This window comes from Dendrobates tinctorius, unplaced genomic scaffold (genome assembly GCF_039654945.1).
Source record: "Dendrobates tinctorius isolate UK_male_01 unplaced genomic scaffold, ASM3965494v1 ptg000177l, whole genome shotgun sequence".
Lineage (NCBI taxonomy): Eukaryota > Metazoa > Chordata > Amphibia > Anura > Dendrobatidae > Dendrobates > Dendrobates tinctorius.
The window spans coordinates 100,802-128,062 of record NW_027361844.1 but is presented as its reverse complement, the minus strand read 5'-3'; the positions used below and the strand labels follow the sequence as shown (position 1 = coordinate 128,062).

The 27,261-nt window shown below is 44.9% G+C and overlaps 1 protein-coding gene across 3 annotated transcripts in view; it reads right to left on the bottom strand.

Annotated features, from left to right (window-relative positions):
• Positions 1-27,261, bottom strand: part of LOC141054208 (alpha-aspartyl dipeptidase-like) — a 142,335-nt gene that overhangs the window by 60,105 nt on the left and 54,969 nt on the right. For all 3 annotated transcript variants that reach the window (XM_073551437.1, XM_073551435.1, XM_073551436.1), the window contains exons 2-5: positions 24,980-25,105; positions 11,201-11,289; positions 10,567-10,641; positions 4,277-4,356 (exon numbers count right to left, since the gene is read on the bottom strand). In XM_073551437.1, the coding sequence (XP_073407538.1) occupies positions 4,277-4,356; positions 10,567-10,641; positions 11,201-11,289; positions 24,980-25,080 (345 nt within the window). In that variant the 5' untranslated portion in view covers positions 25,081-25,105. The remainder of the gene's footprint in view (positions 1-4,276; positions 4,357-10,566; positions 10,642-11,200; positions 11,290-24,979; positions 25,106-27,261) is intronic.

Here is a 27,261-nt window from a genome sequence, read left to right as displayed (position 1 = left end):
CCCACGGGCCCCGGCAGAGTCCTGGGACGAGTAGGCAGCAGCCCCCGGAGCCTGGCAGGCGGCAGGGGTGTGCGGTGGCGAGTGACAGGCCACCTGCGCAGCTAACGGCTGCGACGGGGAGTCCGCGGTCAGGAGTGGCCTGGGCCCCTGATGCAGCCTGGAGCGGGACAGTGGTGGCCGTCGACGGCGCGGTGCTGGTCGCGGCCACTGGTGTGCGCAGGGTGGCTGCAGGAGACTGGGCACGGGCTGCGGATCCGAGCTCAGGGGAAGCCGCCGCCGCAGCTGCGGGCAGAGGGGAGATAACAGCGGCCACGAGCTGTGCTGGGGCCGCAGTGGCCGCGGGCTGTGGAGAGGCAGCAAGTCTGGGACAATTTGCTGGATACCGTCCCCCTGGAGTCCTCAGTCGGAGTCCTCCCTGGCGCTGGTCCGTCACTCTGGTTGGCAGTCGCTCCCACGCTCTCCTATTCTCTCTGTCTCGGTCTGCTGACTCATCGTCTGGGGAATTCCCCGCCCCCTTTATACTGGTCCCTCCCCTAGCTCCCCTGTCTGTCACAAGGGTGCGTCGCTGAATACTGTCCCCCAGGGACAGTTTCCCCCGGAGCCTGGATGACGGCCCCCTTGGTACCGGCCCGGGCATCTGAAAGGGGGGGCCGCTCCTCCCACACCTGCATTTGTGTTGGATCACTAGGGGTGGGAGAATTACTCTTTGGTAGACATATGTGAGACGTATCCTCACATACAGGTCACAGACTCCCACAAGCTTCTGTTTGCTGACTGTTCGCTTAATTTCCAGTTTATTGCACTTCCCTTGACTGGAATTTCTGGACATGACCTTCGACAGCTGAGCAGGTCTAGCTCTCACTTCTTCAAGCCAAAGTTTCTTGTAGCCGATGGGCAGGTTGGTCTCAGTTTTCAAGGTGGTACCCTTTGCCTAAATTCACACCTGCCTTCTAAAACATTTCCTCCTGTTTCTTTGGAACAAGACGGTCCCAACTTGGTTTTTTGCAGATCGTTCCTTCCACTTTGATGACAGGTTCTGACGACAGATGGCTCTCTTCCACTAACTCTCCCTTGTCAGGGACTGCCTGCTTAGAGGGTATGCAAATTACTTGACTGTGGTAGCCTTCCTGAACCATCAAGGTGGCACCAGAAGCCCCACAGCCATGAGGCAAACCACTAGGACTCTTTACTTGGTGAAGTTACAGTTGTACTTAAAAGTTTACATACCATCTTTTTTCAGAGAATATTAATGACTAGATTATGGCCCGATGCTATCGCATCGGGAGGATGCGATAGCATCACACCTCTTGCCATGTTAACCCTCAACACACACACTCCTCTCACCTTTCACTCCACATACGACCCCTTCTCTCACTCCGTCTCTCATACTCACGCCGTCATCGCCGCTGGTCCACGATCCCCGACATCTTCTTCCGCCGGCGCCATCCTGGATCCAGACGTTGTCCACGCCAGCGACATGTTCTTGCGGCGACGCCATCTTGAGTATCGTGAAATCCCGCGATAATCAAGATGGCGTCGCCGGAAGAACATGTCGCCGGCGTGGACGACGTCGGGATCCAAAATGGCGTTGGCGAAATCTCGCGAGTTTTCACCGACGCCATTTTGGATCCCGACGTCGTCCTCGCCGGCGACATGTTCTTGCGGCGACGCTATCTTGAGTATCGCGGGATTTCGCCGATCCAAAATAGTGTCGCCGCAGGAACATGTCGCCGGCGTGGATGCCGTTGGGATCCAAAATGGCGTCGGCGAAATCTCGCGAGATTTTGCCGACGTCCTCCACGCCGGCGACATGTTCTTGCGGCGACGCCATCTTGACTATCGCGGGATTTCGCCGATCCAAAATGGCATCGCCGCAAGAACATGTCACCGGCGTGGAGGACGTCTGGATCCAAGATGGCGCCGGCGGAAGAAGATGTCGGGGATCGTGGATCAGCGGCGATGACGGCGTGAGTATGAGAGACGGAGTGAGAGAAAGGGTCGTATGTGGAGTGAAAGAGTGAGTGGACGTGAGTGGAGATGGTGAAAGGTGAGAGGAGTGTGTGTGTGTTGAGGAGTGGTGTGTTGAGGGTTAACATGGAAAGAGGTGTGCGGTGACGTCACCGGTTACAACTGGACGGAAGTTGTTACAACCGGAAGCTGCTTAGGGCATTTATTATTATAGATAACAACAAAACTTTTTCTCCATTCATGGTTAGTAGTTGTGTCTCATTTATTGTCAAACTACGGTTTTCTCTTTTTAATTCAAAATGACAGCCCAAAACATCCACATGATCCTGATCAAAAGTTCACATACCCTGGTGATTTTGGCCTGATAACATGCACAGAAGTTGACATAAATGGGTTTGAATGGCTACTAAAGGTAACATCCTCACCTGTGACCTGTTTGCTTGTAATCAGTGTGTGTGCATAAAAGCTGAGAGAGTTTCTTTCATCCAGCCACTGATGCTTCTGGATTGTGAGTCATGGGGAAAGCAGAAAAGGTAAAAAGGTAGTTGAACTGTATAAAACAGGAAAGGGATACAAAAAGATATCCAAGGAAATGATAATGGCAGTGAGCAGCGTTCAAACTGTGATTAACAAATGGAAAATCAGCGGCTCTGTAAAAAGAAAACCACGGTCAGGTAGACCGACAAAAGTTGCGTCCACAACTGCCAGGAAAATTGTTTGGGATGCAAAGAAAAACTCACAAATAACATCAGCTGAAATACTGGACCCTCTGAAAACTAGCAGTGTGGCTGTTTCAAGATGCACAATAAGGAGGCATTTGAAGAAAAACGGGCTCCATGGTCGAGTCGCCAGAAGAAAGCCATTACTGTGCAAATGCCACAAAGTATCTCGCCTACAATTCGCAAAACAGCACAGAGACAAGCCTCAAAACTTCTGGAACAAGGTAATTTGGAGTGATGAGACCAAAATTGAACTTTCTGGTCATAACTATAAATGTTACATTTGGATAGAGGTCAACAAGGCTTATGATGAAAGGAACAACATTCCTACTGTAAAGCACGGAGGTGGATCGCTGATGTTTTGGGGATGTGTGAGCTACAAATGCACAGGAAACTTGGTCAAAGTTGAAGTAAAGATGAATGCAGCACGTTATCATAAAATAGTGGAGGCAAATTTGCAAACATCAGCCCAGAAGCCGCGTATGGGACGTACTCAGACGTTCCAACATGAAAATTATAAAAAAAAAAGCAAAGTTGACATGTAATTGGCTACAGCATATCAAAGTGAAGGATCTGGAGTGGCTATCTCAGTCTCCTGACCTCAGTATCATTGAGTCACTCTGGCGAGATCTTAAGCGCGCAGTTCATGCTAGACAGCCCAAGAATTTACAGGAACTGGAGGCTTTTTGCCAATAAGAGTGGGCAGCTTTACCATCTGAGAAAATAAAGAACCTTATCCACAACTACGACAAGAGATTGTAAGCCATCATTGATGTTAGAGGGGGCAATACACGGTATTAAAAAATGGGGTATGTAAACTTTTGATCAGGGTCATTTGGATGTTTTGGGATGTCATTATGATTTAAAAAGAGAAAACACAGTATGGATTCACCCAACCACTAACCATGAGTGGAGAAAAAGTTTAGGTGTTATCATTCATATTCTCTGAAAAAGGCAAAGAAAGCAAAAATTCTGCCGGTGTATGTAAACTTTTGAGCACAACTGTACCTATTCCAGTGCTTTCCGCTGTGTATATTCCTGGTGTGGAAACCAGGACTGTGGACTTTCTCAGCCAAGAAACCCTGATCCAGGAGAATAAGTTCTAATAGTGATGAGTTCTCCTTATCTCAGTCCCGCAAGGCTGCCACCGGGGCCCGTGTCCTCAACTTCATCAAATTCTACAAGATCCACTCTGTTGTCTTTGGATCGATCATTAATATATATTAGATTTTAGTACAATGCCCAGATCTCCCTGTTGATCATCACCTGCATGAACCAGAATCTTATATGAAGCAGATAGAGAGCATGGACACTGCTTCTTCATGCAAACTCCATGGAGAGTTACAAAACCAGCTGAGAGGAGGAAGGGTCTTAAATCATGTAAATACAGTATACTACCAGAACAATAACTTATGACCAAGCAAATATTCAGTGGCAGTCTCTTGCAAGCAAAGGGCTCAAAGCTTCAGATAATAGAAACATAAAGCATCTGAATGACAAAAAAAGAACTTCACATTGATATTTATTAAAGTTATTACTGTCAGTAAAACAATTCAGCTTAAAATGATTAATCTAAGAGAATATATTACCTCAATCACCTTTTTCCTGATGACAGGTATTAAATTATTGTCATACAAAGCTTTTAGAAGACGGAATGTATTACCACCTCCTGCAGTCAGGAAAAAAAAAACAAAATTGTCATTAATTATCTGTCTACAATTTCTATCAGGTACAAAAGACACAGGGGTATGAATGTTTGAATAAAATACCCAAGTATTACCGACATTTAGAGGGAAGGGGGATAAAAAATATAGATTAATATGTAGGTGGCTGACAGCTTGACCAAAGATGGGCCAAATATGGTTGCAAAATATCTATCTAGCAGGGAGAAAGCTGTCCAAGTGCAAGCTATATGCCTCATTGTGGAAAAAGTAGAAAAATAAATATTAAAGGGAATCTGTCACCAGACTTTTACTACCCCATCTGAGAACAGCATGATGTAAGAGCAGACACCCTGATTCCAGCAATCTGTCACTTACAGGGCTGCTTGCTGCTGTTTTGATAAAATCACTGGTTTACCAACTGCAGATCAACCAGTTCTCTGAGTGCTGAGCTCTGTATAAGGCCTCCCACACCACTGACAGTTTTCAGTGTACACCAGGAAGCTGCTAATTAGTGGTGAGGGTGGGGCCATACAGGGCTCATGAATATAGAATATGAAGGACTACATGGCAGTAAGTTTACTTGACCTCTAGTAATAATCTCCTGTTGATAAAACAGTGATTTTATCAAAGCAAGCATCCCAGTAAGGGACCCTAAAATTAGAGTCTCTGTCTCTACATTATGCTGTTCTCAGATGGGGTATTAAAAACTTAGTAACAGAATCCCTTTAAGGTGGATCTGTCAAAATAATAAAAAGGTTTATTAAAGCAACTTATACTAAACCACATGTCACAAAAATGCACATCAAAATATTGTGCCATTTCGTTAAAAACAGGTACGACAAAAACCAGCTCCCTAAACATCAACAGTGTTTATGAAGTGGGCACGGCCCGTCCCCTTCACCAATCCGATGATGATGAATGATGATGTATAGTATTACATTTAAAATGAAAATGCAACTTAGCGTTTCCATTTTTAGAAAGTGGTCTGATAAGCAATGTTTAAAAAAAAAATAATTTTGCTTGAGATTTCTTTCTGTTTTGAACATACCCATTTTGGGAAATTATAAAAATATTTAAAGGGGTTTTCTGGGCTCAATATTAATATCTGAAGTTAGTTTGTTACCGCAGATTGTAAGATACACCTTTATTTCCAGCACAAGCTGAGCTTCGCAGGATATTGTAATTTCCTCTACATCCCGCAATACTGTGTTATTGCAGTATAGAGTATAATTCATCAAACGATCGCAGGTTCAGTTCTTCCACAATTAAAGATTTAAAAATAAGCATATATGGCAGTGTTCCCCAATTCCAGTCCTCAAGAGCCACCAGCAGGTCATGTTTTAAAGATTTCCCTTAAAATTGCACAGGTGAGATCTGCTCACCTGCACGGGCAATGACTCCGCCACCTGGGAGATACTAGGGAAATCCTTAAAACCTGACCTGTTGGTGGATCTTGAGGACTGGAGTTGGGGAACACTGATATATGGTATTGCTGAGTCCGGAAAAGACTTATCTATCAAAATAAGATTCAATAACCGAATTGCTAAACAAAGCATAGATTAAAAAATCAATAGCCAGAAATGCTGTCTTTTGGCTGCCACAACTCGGCCAAAAAATGCATTAAGAAGAGATCAAATGTTGTAACTACCCAAAAATTGTATCAATAGAAATATCAGCTCTCAAAGCAAATAAACAGCTTGATCAATGGAATAATTACATTTCTTAGAAAATGGTGAAAAATTTTTTTTTTTCAATTTATTCATTACAACTTTCTGATTTTTTTCATCGCTTAAAGAATCACTACCAAAAAAACTTTTACATGGATTTAGCCATTAAAGTATATCTAGTGTAGATGCATTAATATACTCAATCACCATTTTCCCCAGTATCTAACACCACTATGCTCTTCTTCTGGGTCAGTGATGGCTATTCTGACCTGCTGGTTCACACTAAGCTCGGTGTATAAGCCGGAAGTCCCTTTTGCATTGTAAGCCTATGGAGGGTGAGAACAAGGCTCTATAGACTTACACTGTGAAAGCGATTTACGTCTCTCATATAAACCCCAATGTGAGCTGGTAAGTCAGAATAGCCATCACTTGGGGTTTAGCGTGTCAACCGGAAGTCAGCTTTACAATGCAAGCTTACGGTGCCTTGTTCTCACACTCCATAGGCTTAAGGTACTGTCACACTTAGCAATGCACCAGAGATCCCGACCAGCGATATGACGCTGTCAGGATCGCTGGTGCAACGCTAAGTGGTTGCTAGTGAGCTGCCACAAAGGCAGATCTCACCAGCGACATAGCAGCGGTCGGGGGTCGTTACCTGTCAGACGAGGCGATGAAGACGTCCTCCCACCCGCGTCCACGCGTCGCTCGTCGCCACAGCAGGAAACTGACGACGAGAAACGGTCCAGGACGTTCTTGCGTGATCAGCGATAATAAGCGGGGGAGCCGGTCGGACGCAAGTATCAGGCTTAGTGTGACAGGCCCTTTACACTGTAAAAGTGACTTCCAACTCACAGATAGCGCTCAATGTGAGCCGGCAGGTCGGAATTGCCATCATGTGACCCAGAAGATGAGTGGAAGCCGGGGAAAAGGGCGATTGGTGAGTATATTCATGCAGCTACACTACATAGGGCCTTATGTCATAAGCATCTATTTATTTATATAGCGCCATTAATTCCACAGTGCTTTACAGACATTATTTACCAAGGTTTAGGCAATAAAAAGTTTAACGGGAGTGCTTCTTTAAACAGAAAAAATATATACACAAGTTTGTTATTGCCGTAATCGTACTGACCCGTACAATCATACTGTCAGGTCATTTTTACAAAACAATGAATGCCATAAAAACAAAACACAATTGCAGAATTACAATTTTTCTTCTTTTTGCTATTTCACAGCACTTTTTTTTTCCAGTGCTGTGAATGGTAAAATGTATGGTGTCATTCAAAGCAACAACTCATCCTGCAAAAAAACAAACCGTTATATGGCTATGTCCACTTCCCAATGGAACAGTGGCGTAGCCTGGGGGGGGGCGGTCCGCCCCAGGCGGCACATGTGTGGGGGCGGCGCGGCAGCAGCAGCAATTTCTCTCTGTGGGTCGGAGAAGCGCAGAGGCAGTGAGGCACAGTGCAGTGCAGCGGCGGGCAGGGAGCAATCACAACAGGAGCGGAGCTGCAAGGGTCCGTCCTGCTTCCTGCCCGCCGCCCGCGTTTCCTGTTTGACAAAGAGAAGCGCCGCTGAATGACGCCATCATTCAGCGGCTGCTGCTGTGTGAGCGAGGAAGCGCAGGCGATGTTGCGGACAGGTGAGAGGAGAGAGGTGGTGTCTGTGTATGTCTGTGTGTGTATGTATATATGTGTGTGTGTGTATGTCTGTCTGTGTGTATGTCTGTGTGTGTGTCTCTTTGTGTGTGTAGGTTAGCCTGGCCCTGGAGGAGATGGGGACATGAGAAGACTGTGATGGGGAGAGAAGGCGATAATGCCTGGGGTGATGGGAGAAGGCCATGAGGGGGTAATGGGAGAAGGCCATGATGGGGCGATGCAGAGAAGGCAATGATGGCGAGAAGACAATGATGGGGTGATGGAGCAAGCAATGATGGGAGTGATGGGGAGAAGGCAGTGATGGGGTGAAGGAGAAGGCAATGATGGGGGTGATGGAGCAGACAATGATGGGAGTGATGGAGCAGACAATGATGGGAGTGATGGAGCAGACAATGATGGGAGTGATGGAGCAGGCAATGATGGGAGTGATGGAGCAGGCAATGATGGGGGTGATGGAGCAGACAATGATGGGAGTCATGGGGAGAAAGCAGTGATGGGGTGATGGAGAAGGCAATGATGGGAGTGATGGGGAGAAGACAATGATGGGGTGATAGAGCAGCCAATGATGGGAGTGATGGAGCAGGCAATGATGGGGGTGATGGAGAAGGCAATGATGGGGTGATGGAGCAGGCAATGATGGGAGTGATGGAGCAGGCAATGATCGGAGTGATGGGGAGAAGACAATGATGGGGTGATGGAGCAGGCAATGATGGGAGTCATGGGGAGAAGGCAGTGATGGGGTGATGAAGAAGGCAATGATGGGAGTGATGGGGAGAAGACAATGATGGGGTGATGGAGCAGGCAATGATGGGAGCGATGGGGAGAAGGCAGTGATGGGGTGAATGAGAAGGCAATGATGGGAGTGATGGGGTGATGGAGCAGGCAATGATGGGAGTCATGGGGAGAAGGCAGTGATGGGGTGATGGAGCAGGCAATGATGGGAGTGATGGAGCAGGCAATGATCGGAGTGATGGGGAGAAGACAATGATGGGGTGATGGAGCAGGCAATGATGGGAGTCATGGGGAGAAGGCAGTGATGGGGTGATGAAGAAGGCAATGATGGGAGTGATGGGGAGAAGACAATGATGGGGTGATGGAGCAGGCAATGATGGGAGTGATGGGGAGAAGGCAGTGATGGGGTGAAGGAGAAGGCAATGATGGGAGTGATGGGGTGATGGAGCAGGCAATGATGGGAGTCATGGGGAGAAGGCAGTGATGGGGTGATGGAGCAAGCAATGATGGGAGTGATGGAGCAGGCAATGATCGGAGTGATGGGGAGAAGACAATGATGGGGTGATGGAGCAGGCAATGATGGGAGTCATGGGGAGAAGGCAGTGATGGGGTGATGAAGAAGGCAATGATGGGAGTGATGGGGAGAAGACAATGATGGGGTGATGGAGCAGGCAATGATGGGAGTGATGGGGAGAAGGCAGTGATGGGGTGATGGAGCAGACAATGATGGGAGTGATGGGGTGATGGAGCAGGCAATGATGGGAGTCATGGGGAGAAGGCAGTGATGGGGTGATGGAGAAGGCAATGATGGGAGTGATGGGGAGAAGACAATGATGGGGTGATGGAGCAGGCAATGATGGGAGTGATGGGGAGAAGGCAGTGATGGGGTGAAGGAGAAGGCAATGATGGGAGTGATGGAGCAGGCAATGATGGGGGTGATGGAGCAGACAATGATGGGAGTGATGAGGTGATGGAGCAGGCAATGATGGGAGTGATGGGGTGATGGAGAAGGCAATGATGGGAGTGATGGGGAGAAGACAATGATGGGGTGATGGAGCAGGCAATCATGGGAGTGATGGGGAGAAGACAATGATGGGGTGATGGAGCAGGCAATGATGGGAGTGATGGGGAGAAGGCAGTGATAGGGTGAAGGAGAAGGCAATGATGGGGAGAAGGCAAGGGTGGGGGTGATGGGGAGAAGGCAATGATGGGGTGGTTGGGGGTAAAAATAAATGATGATGGGGTGGTGGGGGAGAATGCAATGACGGTGGTGGTGGAAAAGGCAATAAATGGGGGTGGTGGAGGAGGAGGAAATGATGGAGGTGGTGGAATGGGTAATGATGGGAGTGGTGGGGGAGAAAGCAAAGATAGTGGTGGGGGAGAAGAAAATGATGGAGGTGGTGAAGAGGGCAATGATGGGGTGGGGGAGAGGACAATAATGGGATGCGAGGGGAGGAGGACAATGAGGACAATGTAATCCCTTATTACGTACCATCCTCTCTAGTTATATATGATGCCGTCCCTTATTATATAGCTTCCTCTGCTGTTATGTATAGTGCTGTCTTACATAGTGTATTCTTGTTAATTTTGTTATTTACAGTGCCCTCTTTTATTACATAGTCCCCTCTCTTTTTAGATATAAAATGACTGCTGATCGAGGAGCCGGTGACCAAACTACCAGTCCATCAGCTCCTCCATTAGAAAGGAAGCTTTCCCATGCTCCATCAACCATCATTGCATTATACAGCTAACAAGACAGGACGGTATGTAATAAAAAACAGGGCTCTATATAATCCAATATGTAAGGTCTGTCACATTATTAAAAATTATTATTAAAAAAGCCATTAGGTCTTCATCCAGCATCATCAAGCTAATACATACATATATATAGAGAACTGCAAGAAGATGAAAGTCTAGAAATAATAACAGCAGAGTTAGTAGCAGACTAAAAATTAGATCTTTGAGTGTAGTGTGGGCTCTTCGGATGCTTCCAGATTATCAACGACCAAAGGGGCGGCAAATTTTTCGACCGCCCCGGGCGCCACAAACAGTTGCTACGCCACTGCAATGGAAGTGTGGGTTGCTCTTTAGAAAATGTCTAAATATTGTATATGAAATATATTTTATAATAAGTACAAAGAAACATATGAAACATTACCAATAAATATGGCCTCTGATTTTAGTACTGAATCTATAGGATCGGCAGCTTCATGGATGCTGTCTAACGCATAACCTGAAAAAAATATACCGGTATATATTCACACTGGTAGACACAGATGATAATCAAAAACTAACTTTATCCCCAGCGTTAAGGACCAAAATTAAGCATTTAGTCTTTAGCTTTTAGCAACACTCACATTCTGCGTTTGCTGGAGAACTATTAACGTGGCAGTACCTGCAGTCTAAATGTGTATTATCATAAATCCCACGTGGCAAATGGATGTAAAGGCAATGGCGAAATTTTTGGGGTACATTTACACAATGCAGACATATTTTTTCTGCCAACTGTCAAACAAATGTGATTAAACTGAATTTTGATTTTGGGGTTTTTGTTGCTGTGACTTTGCAAACTGTCACAAAAAAAGACATAAGAACAATCCATATAAATACAAACAATTTTTATGCAATTCCAAAATATAATCATACTTATTTTAACATTTTATAATTTGGAGCAACTTACTGTCTCACACTCACTATAGAGAATGACAAGCATTGATAACTAACAATATACTTGTTACACCAATAATAAGGTAGTGGATGGGTTTACTCACAAGTGCAAAGCTTTTACTTACCCATGCTCTCAAATTTTTGCCTAGCAGTTTTAGCATAATCATCTCTGTCCTGGAGGGCATAAGGAATAAAAAGAACTCTCTTCACATTTCTGAAAACAATAAGAAATCAGCCTTCATTTCTGAGACCAAACTATTTGAGTACAATTTTTTCATTTCAGTATGCATTAGTGCAGGTTAAAATTTCAGTCATTAATCTAGATTCCCTATGATTTATTTTAGAAATGTATTTCATTCGCTCCTGACAGGCAAATTTTCATTTCTGTACTTTTTTTTTAGTTTTCCATGCCCATCTTCAAAAAGCCATATATTTTTTTCTTTTGACATGAACACAGCAATGAGCTTTTGTATCTGTTGTTGGTGGACTGGTTGTAGTTTTGAAAAACCTCATTCACTTTACCATATCTAGTACTGTAAAATGGGGGGGAAATTTCAAGTGGGATGAAATGGTGAAAAAAAGGCAATCCTTCCATTGTTGTTTTAAGTTTTGCTTTTACGGCGCTCATTTTGTGGCAAAAATGGCCTTATATAGAATAAAATAAAATGTAAAAAATTTTGCATAAAAAAACAACAACTTTAGTTTGTATCTGTTTTCTGAGATCTCTGATTTTTTCTGGATGCCTTTTTGAAACTTTGGGGTTCAAAAAGATATTTTGCGCACTTTGCTTTTTATTGCTAGAGGTACAGGGACATAAAAAAAGCAATTCTGATGTGCAAGGCCACTTAAAGAAAATGCCAACAGTCATTTTCCAAAGGCGGCTTTGCCAGCGGTTTTATCATCATTCTTGTGCCACCGGCTTTCACGTCGTACTGTTGAGTATGAGCATGTCACTTCAGGATTTCAGAACACTAAAGCGGTTAACCCCTTCACGACCTTTGACGCCACGTAGGCGTCATGAAAAGTCGTGCCAGAACGACCCATGACGCCTACGTGGCGTCATGACTTTAAAGCCCCCCTGCGGGTCGGGTGACCTAGCTCACTGAAAGGTCACCCGACCCGCAGATACAGGGGGCTTTGTTCTTCACCACAGGGGGCGTGGCTTCGCCCCCACGTGGCTACAATCGCTCTGATTGGCTGTTAAAAGTGAAACAGCCAATCAGAGCGATAGTAATATTTCATCAATGAAAATTGATGAAATATTACAATCCAGCCATGGCCGATGCTGCTGTAGCATCGGACATGGCTGGAGACACCGATTCCACCCCCCCTCCGGCGATCGCCCCCCCACAACTGAATGACAGCGGCGATCTGCCGCCGCTGTCATCATCTGCCCCCCTCCCATTCCCTCTGCTCCCCGCCAGCCTCCGATCCCCCCCCCTCACCCCCCCGATACCTCCTGAGTCCCCCGGTCCCTCCTGGTGTCCCTCGGGTCCGGATGATGGGCGCCGCCATCTTGGAAAATGGCGGGCACATGCGCAGTGCGCCCGCCCGAATCTGCCGGCTGCAGATTCCATTCTTTCATTTTGATCACTCTCACAGTGATCAAAATGAAAGAAAAAGTAAATAAACCCCCCGATTATCACCCCCATAGGTAGGCACAACTAATAAAATAAAGAAAATATTTTTATTTTTATTTTTCCGTTAGGGTTAGGGTTGAAAAGAGGGTTAGGGTTGGAAAGAGGGTTAGGGTTAGGGTTGGAAAGAGGGTTAGGGTTAGGGTTGGAAAGAGGGTTAGGGTTGGAAAGAGGGTTAGGGTTAGGGTTGGAAAGAGGGTTAGGGTTGGAAAGAGGGTTAGGGGTGGAATTAGGGTTAGGGGTGGAATTAGGGTTAGGGGTGGAATTAGGGTTAGGGTTGGAATTAGGGTTAGAATTAGGGTTAGGGTTGGAATTAGGGTTAGCGTTGGAATTAGGGTTAGGCTTGTGGTTAGGGATGTGTTGGGGTTAGGGCTGTGGTTAGGTGTGTGTTGGGGTTAGGGTTGGAGTTAGAATTGAGGGGTTTCCACTGTTTAGGCACATCAGGGGGTCTCCAAAAGCTACATGGTGCAACCATTGATTCCAGCCAATTTTGCGTTCAAAAAGTCAAATGGTGCTCCCTCCCTTCCAAGCTCCGACGTGTGCCCAAACAGTGGTTTACCCCAACATATGGGGTATCAGCGTACTCAGGAAAAATTGCACAACAACTTTTGGGGACTAATTTCTCCTGTTACCCTTGGGAAAATAAAAAATTGGGGGCTAAAAAATGATTTTTGCAGAAAAAAATGATTTTTTCATTTTCACGTCTCTGCATTATAAACTTCTGTGAAGCACTTGGGGGTTCAAAGTGCTCACAACACATCTTACATACGTTCCTTGGAAGGTCTAGTTTCCAAAATGGGGTCACTTGTGGGGGGTTTCCACTGTTTAGGCACATCAGGGGCTCTGCAAACGTAATGACGACCGTAGACTATTCCATCAAAGTCTGCATTTCAAAACGTCACTACTTCCATTCCGAGCCCTGACGTGTGCCCAAACAATGGTTCCCCCCCACATATGGGGTACCAGCGTACTCAGGACAAACTGGACAACAACTTTTGGAGTCCAATTTCTCCTGTTACCCTTGTGAAAATAAAGAATTGTGAGCTGAAAAATCATTTTTTGAGGAAAAAAAAAATTATTTTTTATTTTCATGGCTCTGCGTTATAATCTTCTGTGAAGCACCTGGGCGTTCAATGTGCTCACTACACATCTAGGCAACTTCCTTATGGGGTCTAGTTTCCAAAATGGGGTCACTTGTGGGGGGTTTCCACAGTTTAGGTACATCAAGGGCTCTGCAAATGTAACATGACGCCCGCAGACCATGCCATCAAAGTCAGCATTTCAAAATGTCACTACTTCCCTTCTGAGCCCTGACATGTGCCCAAACAGTGGTTTCCCCCCCACATATGGGGTATGAGCGTACTCAGGACAAACTGTACAACAACTTTTGGGGTCCAATTCATCCTGTTACTCTTGTGAAAAAAAATTGCGGGCTAAAAATCTTTTTTTTTGAGGAAAAAAAATGATTTTTTATTTTCATGGCTCTGCGTTATAAACTTCTGTGAAGCACTTGGGGGTTCAAGGTGCTCACTACACATCTAGATAAGTTCCTTGGGGGGTCTAGTTTCCAAAATGAGGTCACATGCGGGGGGTTTCTACTGTTTAGGCACACAGGGGCTCTGCAAATGTAACATGACACCCTCAGACCATGCCATCAAAGTCAGCATTTCAAAATGTCACTACCTCCCTGCTGAGCCCCGACGTGTGCCCAAACAGTGGTCCCCCCCCACATATGGGGCACCAGTGTACTCAGGACTAACTGTACAACAACTTTTGGGGTCCAATTTATCCTGGTACCCCTGTGAAAACAAAAAATTGCGGACTAAAAATATTTTTTTAAAGAAAAAAAAAATTTAGTTTTTCACGGCTCTGCGTTATAAACTTCTGTGAAGCACCTGGGGGTTCAAAGTGCTCACTATGCATCTAGATAAGTTCCTTAGGGGGTCTAGTTTCCATAATGGGGTCATTTGTGGGGGAGCTCCAAAGTTTAGGCACACAGGGGCTCTCCAAACACGACATGGTGTCCGCTAACGATTGGAGCTAATTTTCATTTCAAAAAGTCAAATGGCACTCCTTCCCTTCTGAGCCCTGACGTGCGCCCAAACAGTGGTCCCCCCCCACATATGGGGTACCAGCGTACTCAGGACAAACTGGACAACAATTTTTGTGGTCCAATTTCTCCTGTTACCCTTGTGAAAATAAAAAATAGCGTGCTAAAAAATCATTTTTGAGGAAAAAAAAAATGATTTTTTATTTTCACTGCTCTACGTTATAAACTTTTGTGAAGCACTTGGGGGTTCAAAGTGCTCCCTACACATCTAGATAAGTTCCTTAAGGGGTCTAGTTTCCAAAATGGTGTCACTTGTGGGGGAGCTCCAATGTTTAGGTACACAGGGGCTCTCCAAACGCGACATGGTGTCCGATAACAATTGGAGCAAATTTTCCATTCAAAAAGTCAAATGGTGCTCCTTCCCTTCCGGGCCCTGCCGTGCGCCCAATCAGTGGTTTATGACCACATATGAGGTATTAGTGTACTCAGGAGAAATTGTCCAACAAATTTTAGGATCCATTTTATCCTGTTGCCCACGTGAAAATGAAAAAACTGAGGCTAAAAGATAATTTTTGTGAAAAAAAAGGACTTTTTTTTTACGGATCAATTTGTGAAGCACCTGGGGGTTCAAAGTGATCACTATGCATCTAGATAAGTTTCTTGGGGGGTCTAGTTTCCAAAATGGGGTCACTTGTGGGGAAGCTCCAGTGATTAGGCGCACAGCGACTCTCCAAACGCGACATGGCAAGCGCTAAATATTCCAGCATATTTTCCATTCAAAAAGGCAAATGTGCTCCTTCCCTTCCGAGCCCTGCCGTGCGCCCAAACAGTGGTTTATGACCACATATGAGGTATCGGTGTACTCAGGAGAAATTGCCCAACAAATTTTAGGATCCATTTTATCCTGTAGCCCATGTGAAAATGAAAAAAATTAATGATAAAAGAAAATTTGTGTTGCAAAAAATAAAATGTCCATTTTTTTCCTTCCACGTTGCTTTAGTTCCTGTGAAGCACCTGAAGGGTTAATAATCTCCTAGAATGTAGTTTTGAGTAGCGTGAGGGGTGCAGTTTTTAGAATGGTGTCACTTTTGGGTATTTTCTGCCATATAGACCCCTCAAAGTGACTTCAAATGTGAGGGGTCTATATGGCAGAAAAAATGGTTTTGTAAATATTGTTGTAAAAATGAGAAATCGCTTGTCAACTTTTAACCCTTATAACTTCCTAACCAAAATAAAAATTGTTTCAAAAATTGTGCTGATGTAAAGTAGACATGTGGGAAATGTTATTTAGTAACTATTTTGTGTCACATCACTCTCTGGTTTAACAGAATAAAAATTCAAAATTTGAAAATTGCGAAATTTTCAAAATTTTCGCCAAATTTCTGATTTTTTCACAAATAAACGCAAAAATTATCGACCTAAGTTTACCACTAACATGAAGCCCAATATGTCACGAAAAAATAGTCTCAGAATCGCTAAGATGCGTTGAAGCGTTCCAGAGTTATTACCTCATGAAGGGACACTGGTCAGAAATGCAAAAAATGGCCAGGTCATTAACCCCTTCACCCCCAAGGGTGGTTTGCACGTTCATGACCGGGCCAATTTTTACAATTCTGACCACTGTACCTTTATGAGGTCATAACTCTGGAACGCTTCCTTTGATCCCGGTGATTCTGACATTGTTTTCTCGTGACATATTGTACTTCATGTTAGTGGTAAAATTTCATTCAAATAACTTGCGTTTATTTGTGAAAAAATTGGAAATTTGGCAAAAATTTTGAAAATTTCGCAATTTTCCAACTTTGAATTTTTATGCCCTTAAATCACAGAGAAACGGCACACAAAAAACTTGATAAGTAACATTTCCCACATGTTTACATTACATCAGCACAATTTTGCAACCAAAATTTTTTTTTGTTAGGAAGTTATAAGGGTTAAAAGTTGACCAGCGATTTCTCATTTTTACAACACCATTTTATTTTTAGGACCACATCACATTTGAAGCCACTTTGAGGGGTCTATATGATAGAAAATACCCAAAAGTGACACCATTCTAAAAACTGAACCCCTTAAGGTGCTCAAAACCACATTCAAGAAGTTTATTAACCCATTAGGTGCGTCACAGGAATTTTTTTGAATATTTAAAAAGAAATGAACATCTAACTTTTTTTCACAAAAAAAATACTTCAGGTTCAATTTTTTTTATTTTACCAAGGGTAACAGGAGAAATTGGACTGCAAAAGTTATTGTGCAATTTGTCCTGAGTACGCTGATACCTGATTTGTGGGGGGGAACGACTGTTTCGGCGCATGGCAGAGCTCAGAATGGAAGGAGCGCCGTTTGACTTTTCAATGCAAAATTGGCTGGAATTCAGATCGGACGCCATGTCACGTTTGGAGAGTCCCTGATGTACCTAAACAGTGGAAACCCCCTACAAGTGACCCCATTTTGGAAACAAGACCCCCCAAGGAACTTATCTAGATATGTGGTGAGAACTTTGAACCCACAAGGGCTTTACAGAAGTTTATAACGTACAGCGGTACAATTAAAAAATCATATTTTTTCCACAAAAATGATCTTTTCACCCCAATTTTTATTTTCCCAAGGGTAACAGGACCCTAAAAGTTATTGTGCAATTTGTCCTGAGTACGCTGATACCCCACATGTGGGGGTAAACCACTATTTGGGCGCATGGCAGAACTCGGAAGGGAAGCAATGCCATTTGACGTTTTTGGCTGGAATTGAGATCGGACACCATGTCGCGTTTGGAAAACTCCTGATGTACCAAAACAGTGGAAACCCCCCACAAATGACACCATTTTGGAAACTAGACCCCCTAAGGAACTTATCTAGATGTGTGGTGAGAACTTTGAACCCCCATGGGCTTCACAGAAGTTTATAACATACAGCCATACAATTAAAAAATCATATATTTTCCACAAAAATGATCTTTTCACCCTCAATTGTTATTTTTCCAAGGGTAACAGGACCCTAAAAGTTATTGTGCAATTTGTCCTGAGTACGCTGATACCCCACATGTGGGGGTAAACCACTATTTGGGCGCATGGCAGAGCTCTTAAGGGAAGCAGCGCCATTTGACGTTTTTGGCTGGAATTGAGATCGGACACCATGTCGCGTTTGGAAAACCCCTGATGTACCAAAACAGTGGAAATCCCCCACAAATGACACCATTTTGGAAACTAGACCCCCTAAGGAACTTATCTAGATGTGTGGTGAGAACTTTGAACCCCCATGGGCTTCACAGAAGTTTATAACATAAAGCCATACAATTAAAAAATCATATTTTTTCCACAAAAATGATCTTTTCACCCTCAATTCTTATTTTTCCAAGGGTAACAGGACCGTAAAAGTTATTGTGCAATTTGTTCTGAGTACGCTGATACCCAACATGTGGGGGTAAACCACTATTTGGGCGCATGGCAGAGCTCGGAAGGGAAGCAGCGCCATTTGACGTTTTTGGCTGGAATTGAGATCGGACACCATGTCGCGTTTGGAAAACTCCTGATGTACCAAAACAGTGGAAACCCCCCACAAATGACACCATTTTGGAAACTAGACCCCCTAAGGAACTTATCTAGATGTGTGGTGAGCACTTTGACCCCCCCAGTGCTTCACAGAAGTTTATAATGCCCGGGCGTGAAAATAAATAATTCGTATTTTTTCCACAAACATGATCTTTTAGTCACCATTTTTTTATTTTCCAAAGGGTACCAGGAGAAATTGGACCCCAAAAGTTGTTGTCCAATTTGTCCTGAGTATGCTGATACCCCATATGTGGGAGAAAACTACTGTATGGGCACACGTCGGAGCTCGGAAGGGAAGTAATGACGTTTTGGAATGCAGACTTTGATGGAATGGTCTGCGGGTGTCATGTTGCCTTTGGAGAGCCCCTAATGTACCTAAACAGTGGAAACCCCCCACAAATGACACCATTTTGTAAACTAGACCCCCCAAGGAACTTATCTAGATGTGTGGTGAGCACTTTGAACCCCCCAGTGCTTCACAGAAGTTTATAACGCCCGGGCGTGAAAATAAAAAATTCGTATTTTTTCCACAAACATGATCTTTTAGTCACCATTTTTTTATTTTCCCAAGGGTACCAGGAGAAATTGGACCCCAAAAGTTGTTGTCCAATTTGTCCTGAGTATGCTGATTCCCCATATGTGGGTGAAAACTACTGTATGGGCACACGTCGGGGTTCGGAAGGGAAGTAGTGACGTTTTGGTATGCAGACTTTGATGGAATGGTCTGCGAGTGTCATGTTGCCTTTGGAGAGCCCCTAATGTAGCTAAACAGTGGAAACCCCCCACAAATGACCCCATTTTGAAAACTAGACCCACTAAGGAACTTATCTAGATGTGAGGTGAGCACTTTGAACCCCCAAGGGCTTCACAGAAGTTTATAATGCCAGGGCATGAAAATAAAAAAATGGTATTTTTTCCAGAAACATGATCAATTAGTCCCCAATTTTTTCATTTTCCCAAGGGTAACAGGAGAAATTGGACCCCAAAAGTTGTTGTCCAATTTGGCCTGAGTACGCTGACACCCCATATGTGGGAGAAAACTACTGTATGGACACACGTCGGGGCTCGGAAGGGAAGCAGTGACGTTTTGGAATGCAGACTTTGATGGAATGGTCTGCGGGTGTCATGTGCGTTTGGAGAGCCCCTGATGTACCTAAACTATTGAAACTCCCCACAAGTGACCCCATTTTGGACACTAGACCCCCCACGGAACTTATCTAGATGTGTGGTGAGCACTTTGAACCCCCAAGTGCTTCACAGAAGTTTATAACACTCGGACGTGAAAATAAAAAAAATCATTTTTTTTCACTCAGAATTGGCTGGAATTGAGATCAGACGCCATGTTGCATTTGGAGAGCCCCTGATGTGCCCAAACAGTGGAAACCCCCAATTATAACTCCAACCCTAACCCCAACACACCCCTAACCCTAATCTGAGCCCTAACCCTAGCCCTAACCCTAACCCTAGCTCTAACCCTAGCCCTAACCCTAGCCCTAACCCTAGCCCTAACCCTAGCCCTAACCCTAAGGCTGTGTGCACACGCTGCGGATTTTGCTGCAGTTCCGCAGCGGTTTTGGTTGCTGCGGACCCCAGTACCATGATTCCCTATGGGAATCAAAAACCGCAGTGCAGACGGTGCGGAATTTTCCGCGCGGATTATCTGCGGTTTTCAATCCGCAGAAAGAATTGACATGTCAATTCTTTCTGCGGATTCTCCTGCGGTTTGCCATCTCCTCTAATGAGGAGATGAAAAACCGCAGGACAAAACCGCAGAGCAATCTGCAGGTAAAACCGCAGGTCTTTTGACCTGCGGTTTCACCTGCGGATTTTACAAAATCCGCGCGGATGAATCCGCACCTAATCCGCAGCGTGTGCACACAGCCTTACCCTAACGGGAAAATGGAGATAGATACTTTTTTTTTTAGTTTTATTATTTTTCCCTAACTAAGGAGGTGATAACGGGGGGTTTGATTTACTATTTATGGCGGTTTTTATGTTTGGCGGCTGTCACACGCTAGAAGACGCTTTTTATTGTAAAATAGTTTTTGCATCACCACATTTTGAGAGCTATAATTTTTCCGTATTTTTACCCACTGAGTCATGTGAGGTCTTATTTTTTGCGGGACGAGTTGATGTTTTTATTGGTACCATTTTCGGGCACGTGACATTTTTTGATCGCTTTTTATTCCTATTTTTGGGACGCAGAATGAACAAAAACCAGCGTTTCATGAATTTCTTTTGGGGGGGTGCGTTTACACCGTTCCGCGTGCGGTAAAATTGATAAAGCGGTTTTATTCTTCGGGTCAGTACGGTTACAGCGATACCTCATTTAGGTCGTTTTTTTATGTTTTTGTCGGTTTTATGCAATGAAAACTATTTTATATAAAAAATAATTATTTTTGCATCGCTTTATTCTGTGAGCTATAACTTTTTTATTTTTTCGCTGATGATGCTGTGTGGCAGCTCGTTTTTTGCGGGACAAGATGACGTTTTCAGCGGTACCATGGATATTTATATGCGTCTTTTTGATCACGCGATATTACACTTTTTGTTTGGCGGTATGATAATAAATCATTATTTTTTGCTTCGTTTTTTATTTTTATTTTTTAAGGGGTTCGCTAAAAGGGTTAACTAATGGGACAGTTTTATAGGGCGGGTCATTATGGACGCGGCGATACCTAATATGTGTACATTTATTGTTGTTTTTTTTTATTATTTTCAAAAAATGAATTTATTGGGGAATATTTTTTTTTTTTTTTACTAATTTATTTGGCGATTTTTTTTAATTTATTTTTACATTTTTTTTTAATTTTTTTTTTACTTTATTACATAGTCCCAGGTAGGACATCACTGTCCTGTGACAGATCGCTGATCTGTCACATCACAGATCACTGTGACAGATCAGCAATCTGTCACAGGCATTGAAGCAGACTTCCTCTTGCCTGCGCTTTGCAGGCACTGAGGAAGCCAGCTTCCTCAGGTCCCCGAAGGCCCCCGTCCCCATCTTGGATTCGGGGGCCTGGAGGATAGGAGCCCCCCGCAGCAGCGCTGCACATTGCGCTGCCGTGGGGGGCTCAGGGAAGCACGGAGGGAGCCCCCTCCCTGCCGATGCTTCCCTTTAACTCCCGGTACACCGCGATCATGTTTGATCGCGGTGTGCAAGGGGTTAACGTGTCGGGGGCGGTCCGTGACCGCCCATGACACATAGTGCCGGGTGTCAGCTGTGATAATCAGCTGACACCCGGCCGCGATCAGCGGCGCTCACCACGTGGGCGCCGCTGATCGCGGTAGACGTACTATCCCGTCCACGGTCATACGGGCCCGGGTACCGTGGACGGGATAGTACGTCGGATGTCAGGAAGGGGTTAAGGTCAAAATAGGCTGGGTCATGAAGGGGTTAAAAGAAATGCCAAGATTGAAAATGTGCACAGCAATGGAAGCGCTTCCACATGCTGAAAGCACTTCAGCCTGATTTGAATATCCATTCAAACTCTAAGGCTGAGTTCACACGTGGCGTTTTTTTCGCGTTTCCGCGGCAGTTTTAACCGCGCAATTTTGCCGCGAAAACGCGAAAAATAAGCATCCCATGCATTCCTATGGGATTCCGCAATGCTGTGCTAATGCTGCGGTTTTTACCGCGGCGGAATCGCTTCGCGGTAAAAAACGCAGCATGCTCATTATTTTGCGAAATCGCGGCGATCCCGCACCCATAGGAATGCATTGTTCCGCTTCCTTCCCACATGTGGCTGTGCACAACATGCGGAAAGTAAGCAGAACATTTGCGGATGGCACCCACGGTCCGGAGGAGAGGAGACTGTCCTCCCGGCTTTGGGTACCATATCCCTGTAAAAAATAGAATAAAAAATAAAAAATATTATTATTCTCACCCTCCGGCGTCCCGCGCAGCCTTCCCGCCTCTCTCCACGCTCCCGTTCCCAGTAATCCTTTGCGAAAATGCCCGCGATGGCGTCCGATCTCGCGGGATCGCGAAGTCTCGCGGTCATTCGCGCGACGTCATCGCGAATTACCGCGAGACGTCGCGATCCCGCGAGAACTGACGTCATCGCGGGCATTTTCGCAAAGGATTACTGGGAACGGATGCGTGGGACGTCGGAAGGTAAGAATAACAGTATTTTTTATTTTTTTTTTACATTCTATCTTTTACTACTGATGCTGCATAGGCGGCCTCAGTAGTAAAAAGTTGGTCACACTCGTCAAACACTATGTTTGACGAGTGTGACCAACCTGTCAATCAGTTCTCCAAGCGATGCTACAGATCGCTTGGAGAACGCTAGCATTTTGCAAGCTAAATACGCTTGCAAAATGCTAGTTTTTCCGCGGGAAAATCGCGGGAATTTAAAATGCGATTTTCCTGCGGACTGGAATTCCGGAATTCTCGCGGTAATTTCCGCGAGAGTTCCGGTACGTGTGCACTTAGCCTAATTTCTCAGTAATGGAGGAACAGACTGGCCATTTAAAAGTATTACTGAACTTGCCTTTAAAAGAGCTACATGTATGGCGCCCCTGAGGGTTCAGTCGCCACAGAGGTACTGCACCTCATCCAGAAGTGTGGTACCCCACTCTCAGGTAAGGAGGGAGCACCAACCAGGACTCAAACACCTGCACCCAACACACACACTATAGCAGCAGGGTACCCTGGACATACCCTAAGGGAGGATGGCCTCATCCCAGGCTGGGTAGTAAAGGGGTTGGGGGAGTGGGTGGAGAAGGTAGGAAGAGAGGAGGAGCTTAGAGATTTGGTGGTGAAGCAGCACCCTCTCAGAAGGAGCTGCAGGGAGAGAGACAGAAGGAAGCCTCGGAGGGCAGAAGGGGTCTTTGGGGCACGGGAAGTGCGGAAGCCACCCGTGGGGCCCGTATCCAGTATTGGAGGGACCAGGTAGCAGTGGGGTACTGGTGACAGAGACTAGTGGAGAAATCACCAGACTCAGCTAGAAAGCTGGAGGCAGAGGCATCTCTAGGTGCCACAGTCACAGTTACATTGCTGAAAAGGCAGCCACATAGGATCAAGGGGACTCAGAGAGGAAATCACCCGACAGGGTCCGCGGGTGCTGGCTCAGGACACTGACTGTGAGGTGTAGGGTAAGAGAGGCAGAAAGCCAGTACAGTGAGATGGCCAGGAGAGGCATATACAGAAATGAGTCCTGGAATGGTGTGTCCTGATCTACCTGGGAGTTTGCTGGACCCCTCACCTGGAGGATGCGGCACCAAGTGGGCACCTGTGTACACAAGAACTGTGAGTAAAGCTTTGGAAACCGCACCCAGCTGTGTCCTCTAATCATTCCTGTGTCACCTGCCCTGCACCGCATTCACCAACCTCACCTTCAACATCTACATCCAAACTGCCCTGGGATACAGCTCTACCTGTGGAGAGCTAAACCATCACTGCTACCCTGTGACCATCCCAAAGGATCTACATAGCAGCGTCGGTCCTCTGACCGAATACCACAGGTGGCGTCACGAACACTTTATCACAAACTTTATTATAAACTTTATTCCCTTGTAGATATCCCTTTAATTGGATGCCCAGGGCCACGGACCGGGTCACCACTGCTGTGACACATCCCCTTTTAAATACCGGCCCAGTCCCGAGTATCCCCACTGCCCTGGCAGGCGATTCACATGCACATACAAGTAGTTTGGGTGGGTGGGGGGTCCTCCTGACAGATTCCTATTAACACTGTTACTATATTCAGGTATATAGTGCAAACCTCAGTCTCCTATGACAGCTGGGCCTTACAGGATTGCTAAGATGGTAGTGATGGGGTCCATGGAAACCCATCGGTGGCATGTGATGGGTGCAGGAAAGGTCCCATTTCACTTACATACTGCTGTCAGAAATTGACAGAGGCAGTTAGGAGGTTAAACATCAGCGACTGGGCTGGCATAACCCACAAACACTAGTGTTAGAGCCAGATGATGGCTGTATAACACAGACAGAACCTGCTGTGTATGGAGCGTGCTCAGTTAATGAGCCCACTCCATACACATGTACATCACATGTTAGGAAAGGGATAAAAACAAGTCTATATTGTGATTTAATGGGGTCTACCAAGATTATCATAACATGGAGAATAACCACAAGCCTGCAGTGCTCCTCGTTATGCCGAATAATTAGAATTTCACCCTTTTCTTTTTAGAAACACACAGATGAAGCAAAGCAAAGTTTCCAATTTATCATGACATCATATTGTGTAATTGGTGATTTTCCATTAGTCTGGGGCTACACGTCGACTTTAGCCGCGACACAAGACGCACAGCCAAAGATTACTGTGTAGTTGCTACATCGCAGTACCATACAAGTGAATGGGGGTTGTATGGAAATCCCTAATGTACTGTGAACGCCACAAGCAAGCTACAAAAAATCCTAGAGTCAGAATTTGTGCAAATTGCTTGTTGCGGTAACAAACTGGTCACAATGTGACCCCATTTACTTACAGAGCGCTGCGATGTAGCATTCTTTCACCATGGGACCTGTGTTGTGGACAGAGTCACCCTAACGGATAAGTCAGGAGCACTTCTTCCACAGTATAGTATTAACTGGAAAGATAATCTACTTTTAGAACATGCACACTTAACAACCAACATATTCTCTGCACATTTGTCAGCAACAAGCAGAAATAAATCCGCAAATTTGTAATTTAGTTGACTTACTCTCCCAAAAATGACTGTATCTGGTCTTGGCAATGCTCCAGGTACCTGCCACCATGCAGTGTTGAGTTGGAAACAAGCAGCAGTCGCTTCAGCTTCATCATTGACCAAGTGTATCCGCCAGAAAAGCTGAAGTGAATATAAGCGGTTGAGAAAGGAGTAAAAGGTTAAAGTTCCTTGCTTCACATCGAACAATAGCTGACATCTGCAAGTCCACCTTCCGCAAAACAAAGTTCCTTGTTTTTTTACTCTATTTTTTTCTGAACTTTATTATGCTTTCAGACTGGAGTATGCTTATCTATCTACAATACACGTCCATGCTTTACAAGCTAAAGGTGAACTCATCTGCTATTAAGAAGCAACGTGCAATATTATTCTGGCATTCCATAATAAGAAAATGTACTCTGTGCACAACCAGGACAATTGTACAGGTTTTATTTTTTACATTGTTATGAAACACATTTTCTTCTGTCTAGTCTTTAAACATGTTTCATTCAGCTGTATGTTTCATTTAAGAAATTAAAAAAAAAAAAAAAAAAAAAAATATTCTGTTTTTCCAATGTTGAATTTTCTGATTATATTTTTTTTCTATAAATTATTATGGGGGCAGCCATTTGTCTGCTGTGCTAACAGCATTCAGATGTATGCTTTACAGCAGCTAAAGAACCATAGACAATAGTCTGGTTATCAGTTTCATAGCTATGGGGGCAGAGGGAGAGACTGCCACCATTAAGCGTATCCGCGTCCAGGGCTGCCACTAGGAATTTCGGGGTCCCATACTGGCAACATTTTCGGGGCCCCCTTGAGACTCCATGCAGGATCCACCCCTCGATCTGTCCACAGCCCCCACCGCTCTCTCTTGGAAAAACTCCACTTCTCACCAATCACACATTAACAGTTCCCATCACCAGATCACGTATATAGCCAGCAGCTTTTGTTTTGGCTAAAAGATTTTTTAAGCTGCCACCATAACACGGTAGACACTTTTGGCCGAGCTCTACTCTACTGTAACCATTTGTTAAAATATCCAATACAATTTAGGTATATTTTTATTCATTTTTCAAATGACCAATAATATCACATCCAAAGGGACAAATACCACAGCACCATGTCCAGACCACATATTACCATCACATAGAGACCTATAATACCACATACAAGGGACAAATACCACCACACCATGTCCAGATCACATATTACCACTACATGGTGACCAATAATACCACATACAAGGGACAAATACCGCCACACCATGATCAGACCACATATTACCATCACATAGTAACTGAATAATACCACATACTATGAACAAATACCACCACACCATGTCCAGATCAGATATTACCACCACAGTGACCGAATAATAGCACATACAAGGAACAAATGCCACCACATCATGGCCAGACAACATATTACCACCACACAGTGACTGAATTCTACAATACTGATCATTAGTAAAAAACACAATACTAATATCACCATAAGTGCCATTATACACAGGAGATCTGTACTTAGTATGCAGTGTCTCTGTACAGGTAATACAGTGATGACCAGTGATATTATACACAGGAGCTCTGTGTATAGTGTCAGTGTAAAGGTAATACAGTGATCACTGGTGACATTGTACACAGGACCGCTGTATATAGTATACAGTGTAAAGTGTCAGTGTACAGGTAAAACACTGACTCTCCAGTGACGTGTCTAGTTGAAGTCCTTCATCTTTGCTTTTCATCTTCATCCTGCCAGAGCTCGTCTGCAGGAAATAACACAGTTAGGGTTTAACATCTGCACTGCCATCACTATCTACTCCCCCAGGGATCATCTGCAGTGCCGGCTATACTACAGTCGAACACTTCAACTGGCGTCACGAATCACTACATAAATTTTATCCTCATCCAATTCTACCCCTTTTACACGACCGTCTGGGACCACGGACCGGGTCACTGCCACTGTGACATTTCCCATTGAAGTTAACGGGCCCGGTACCGAGTATCCCACGGCCCCTTGGGCGCGTCACGGCCACAACACACTGATACAGTTAAACTCTGCGGAAGAGACAGAGAGACCATCCCTGCACTACCGCTCTCCATTCTGTAGGCTGCAAGTTGGTTTAGGCCTGCGCCCTTCAGAACTGCAGGTCGTGGGCAGTGTGACAAGATATCATCATGCCAGCACTCCGATGTCCTGTGCATGTCTGGGCACAATAACACTGCCGCAATGGTCTTCCCATGACCTGCAGCTGACTGCCCATGGACTAACCAGGTATATGTGAGTATATGTTTTAT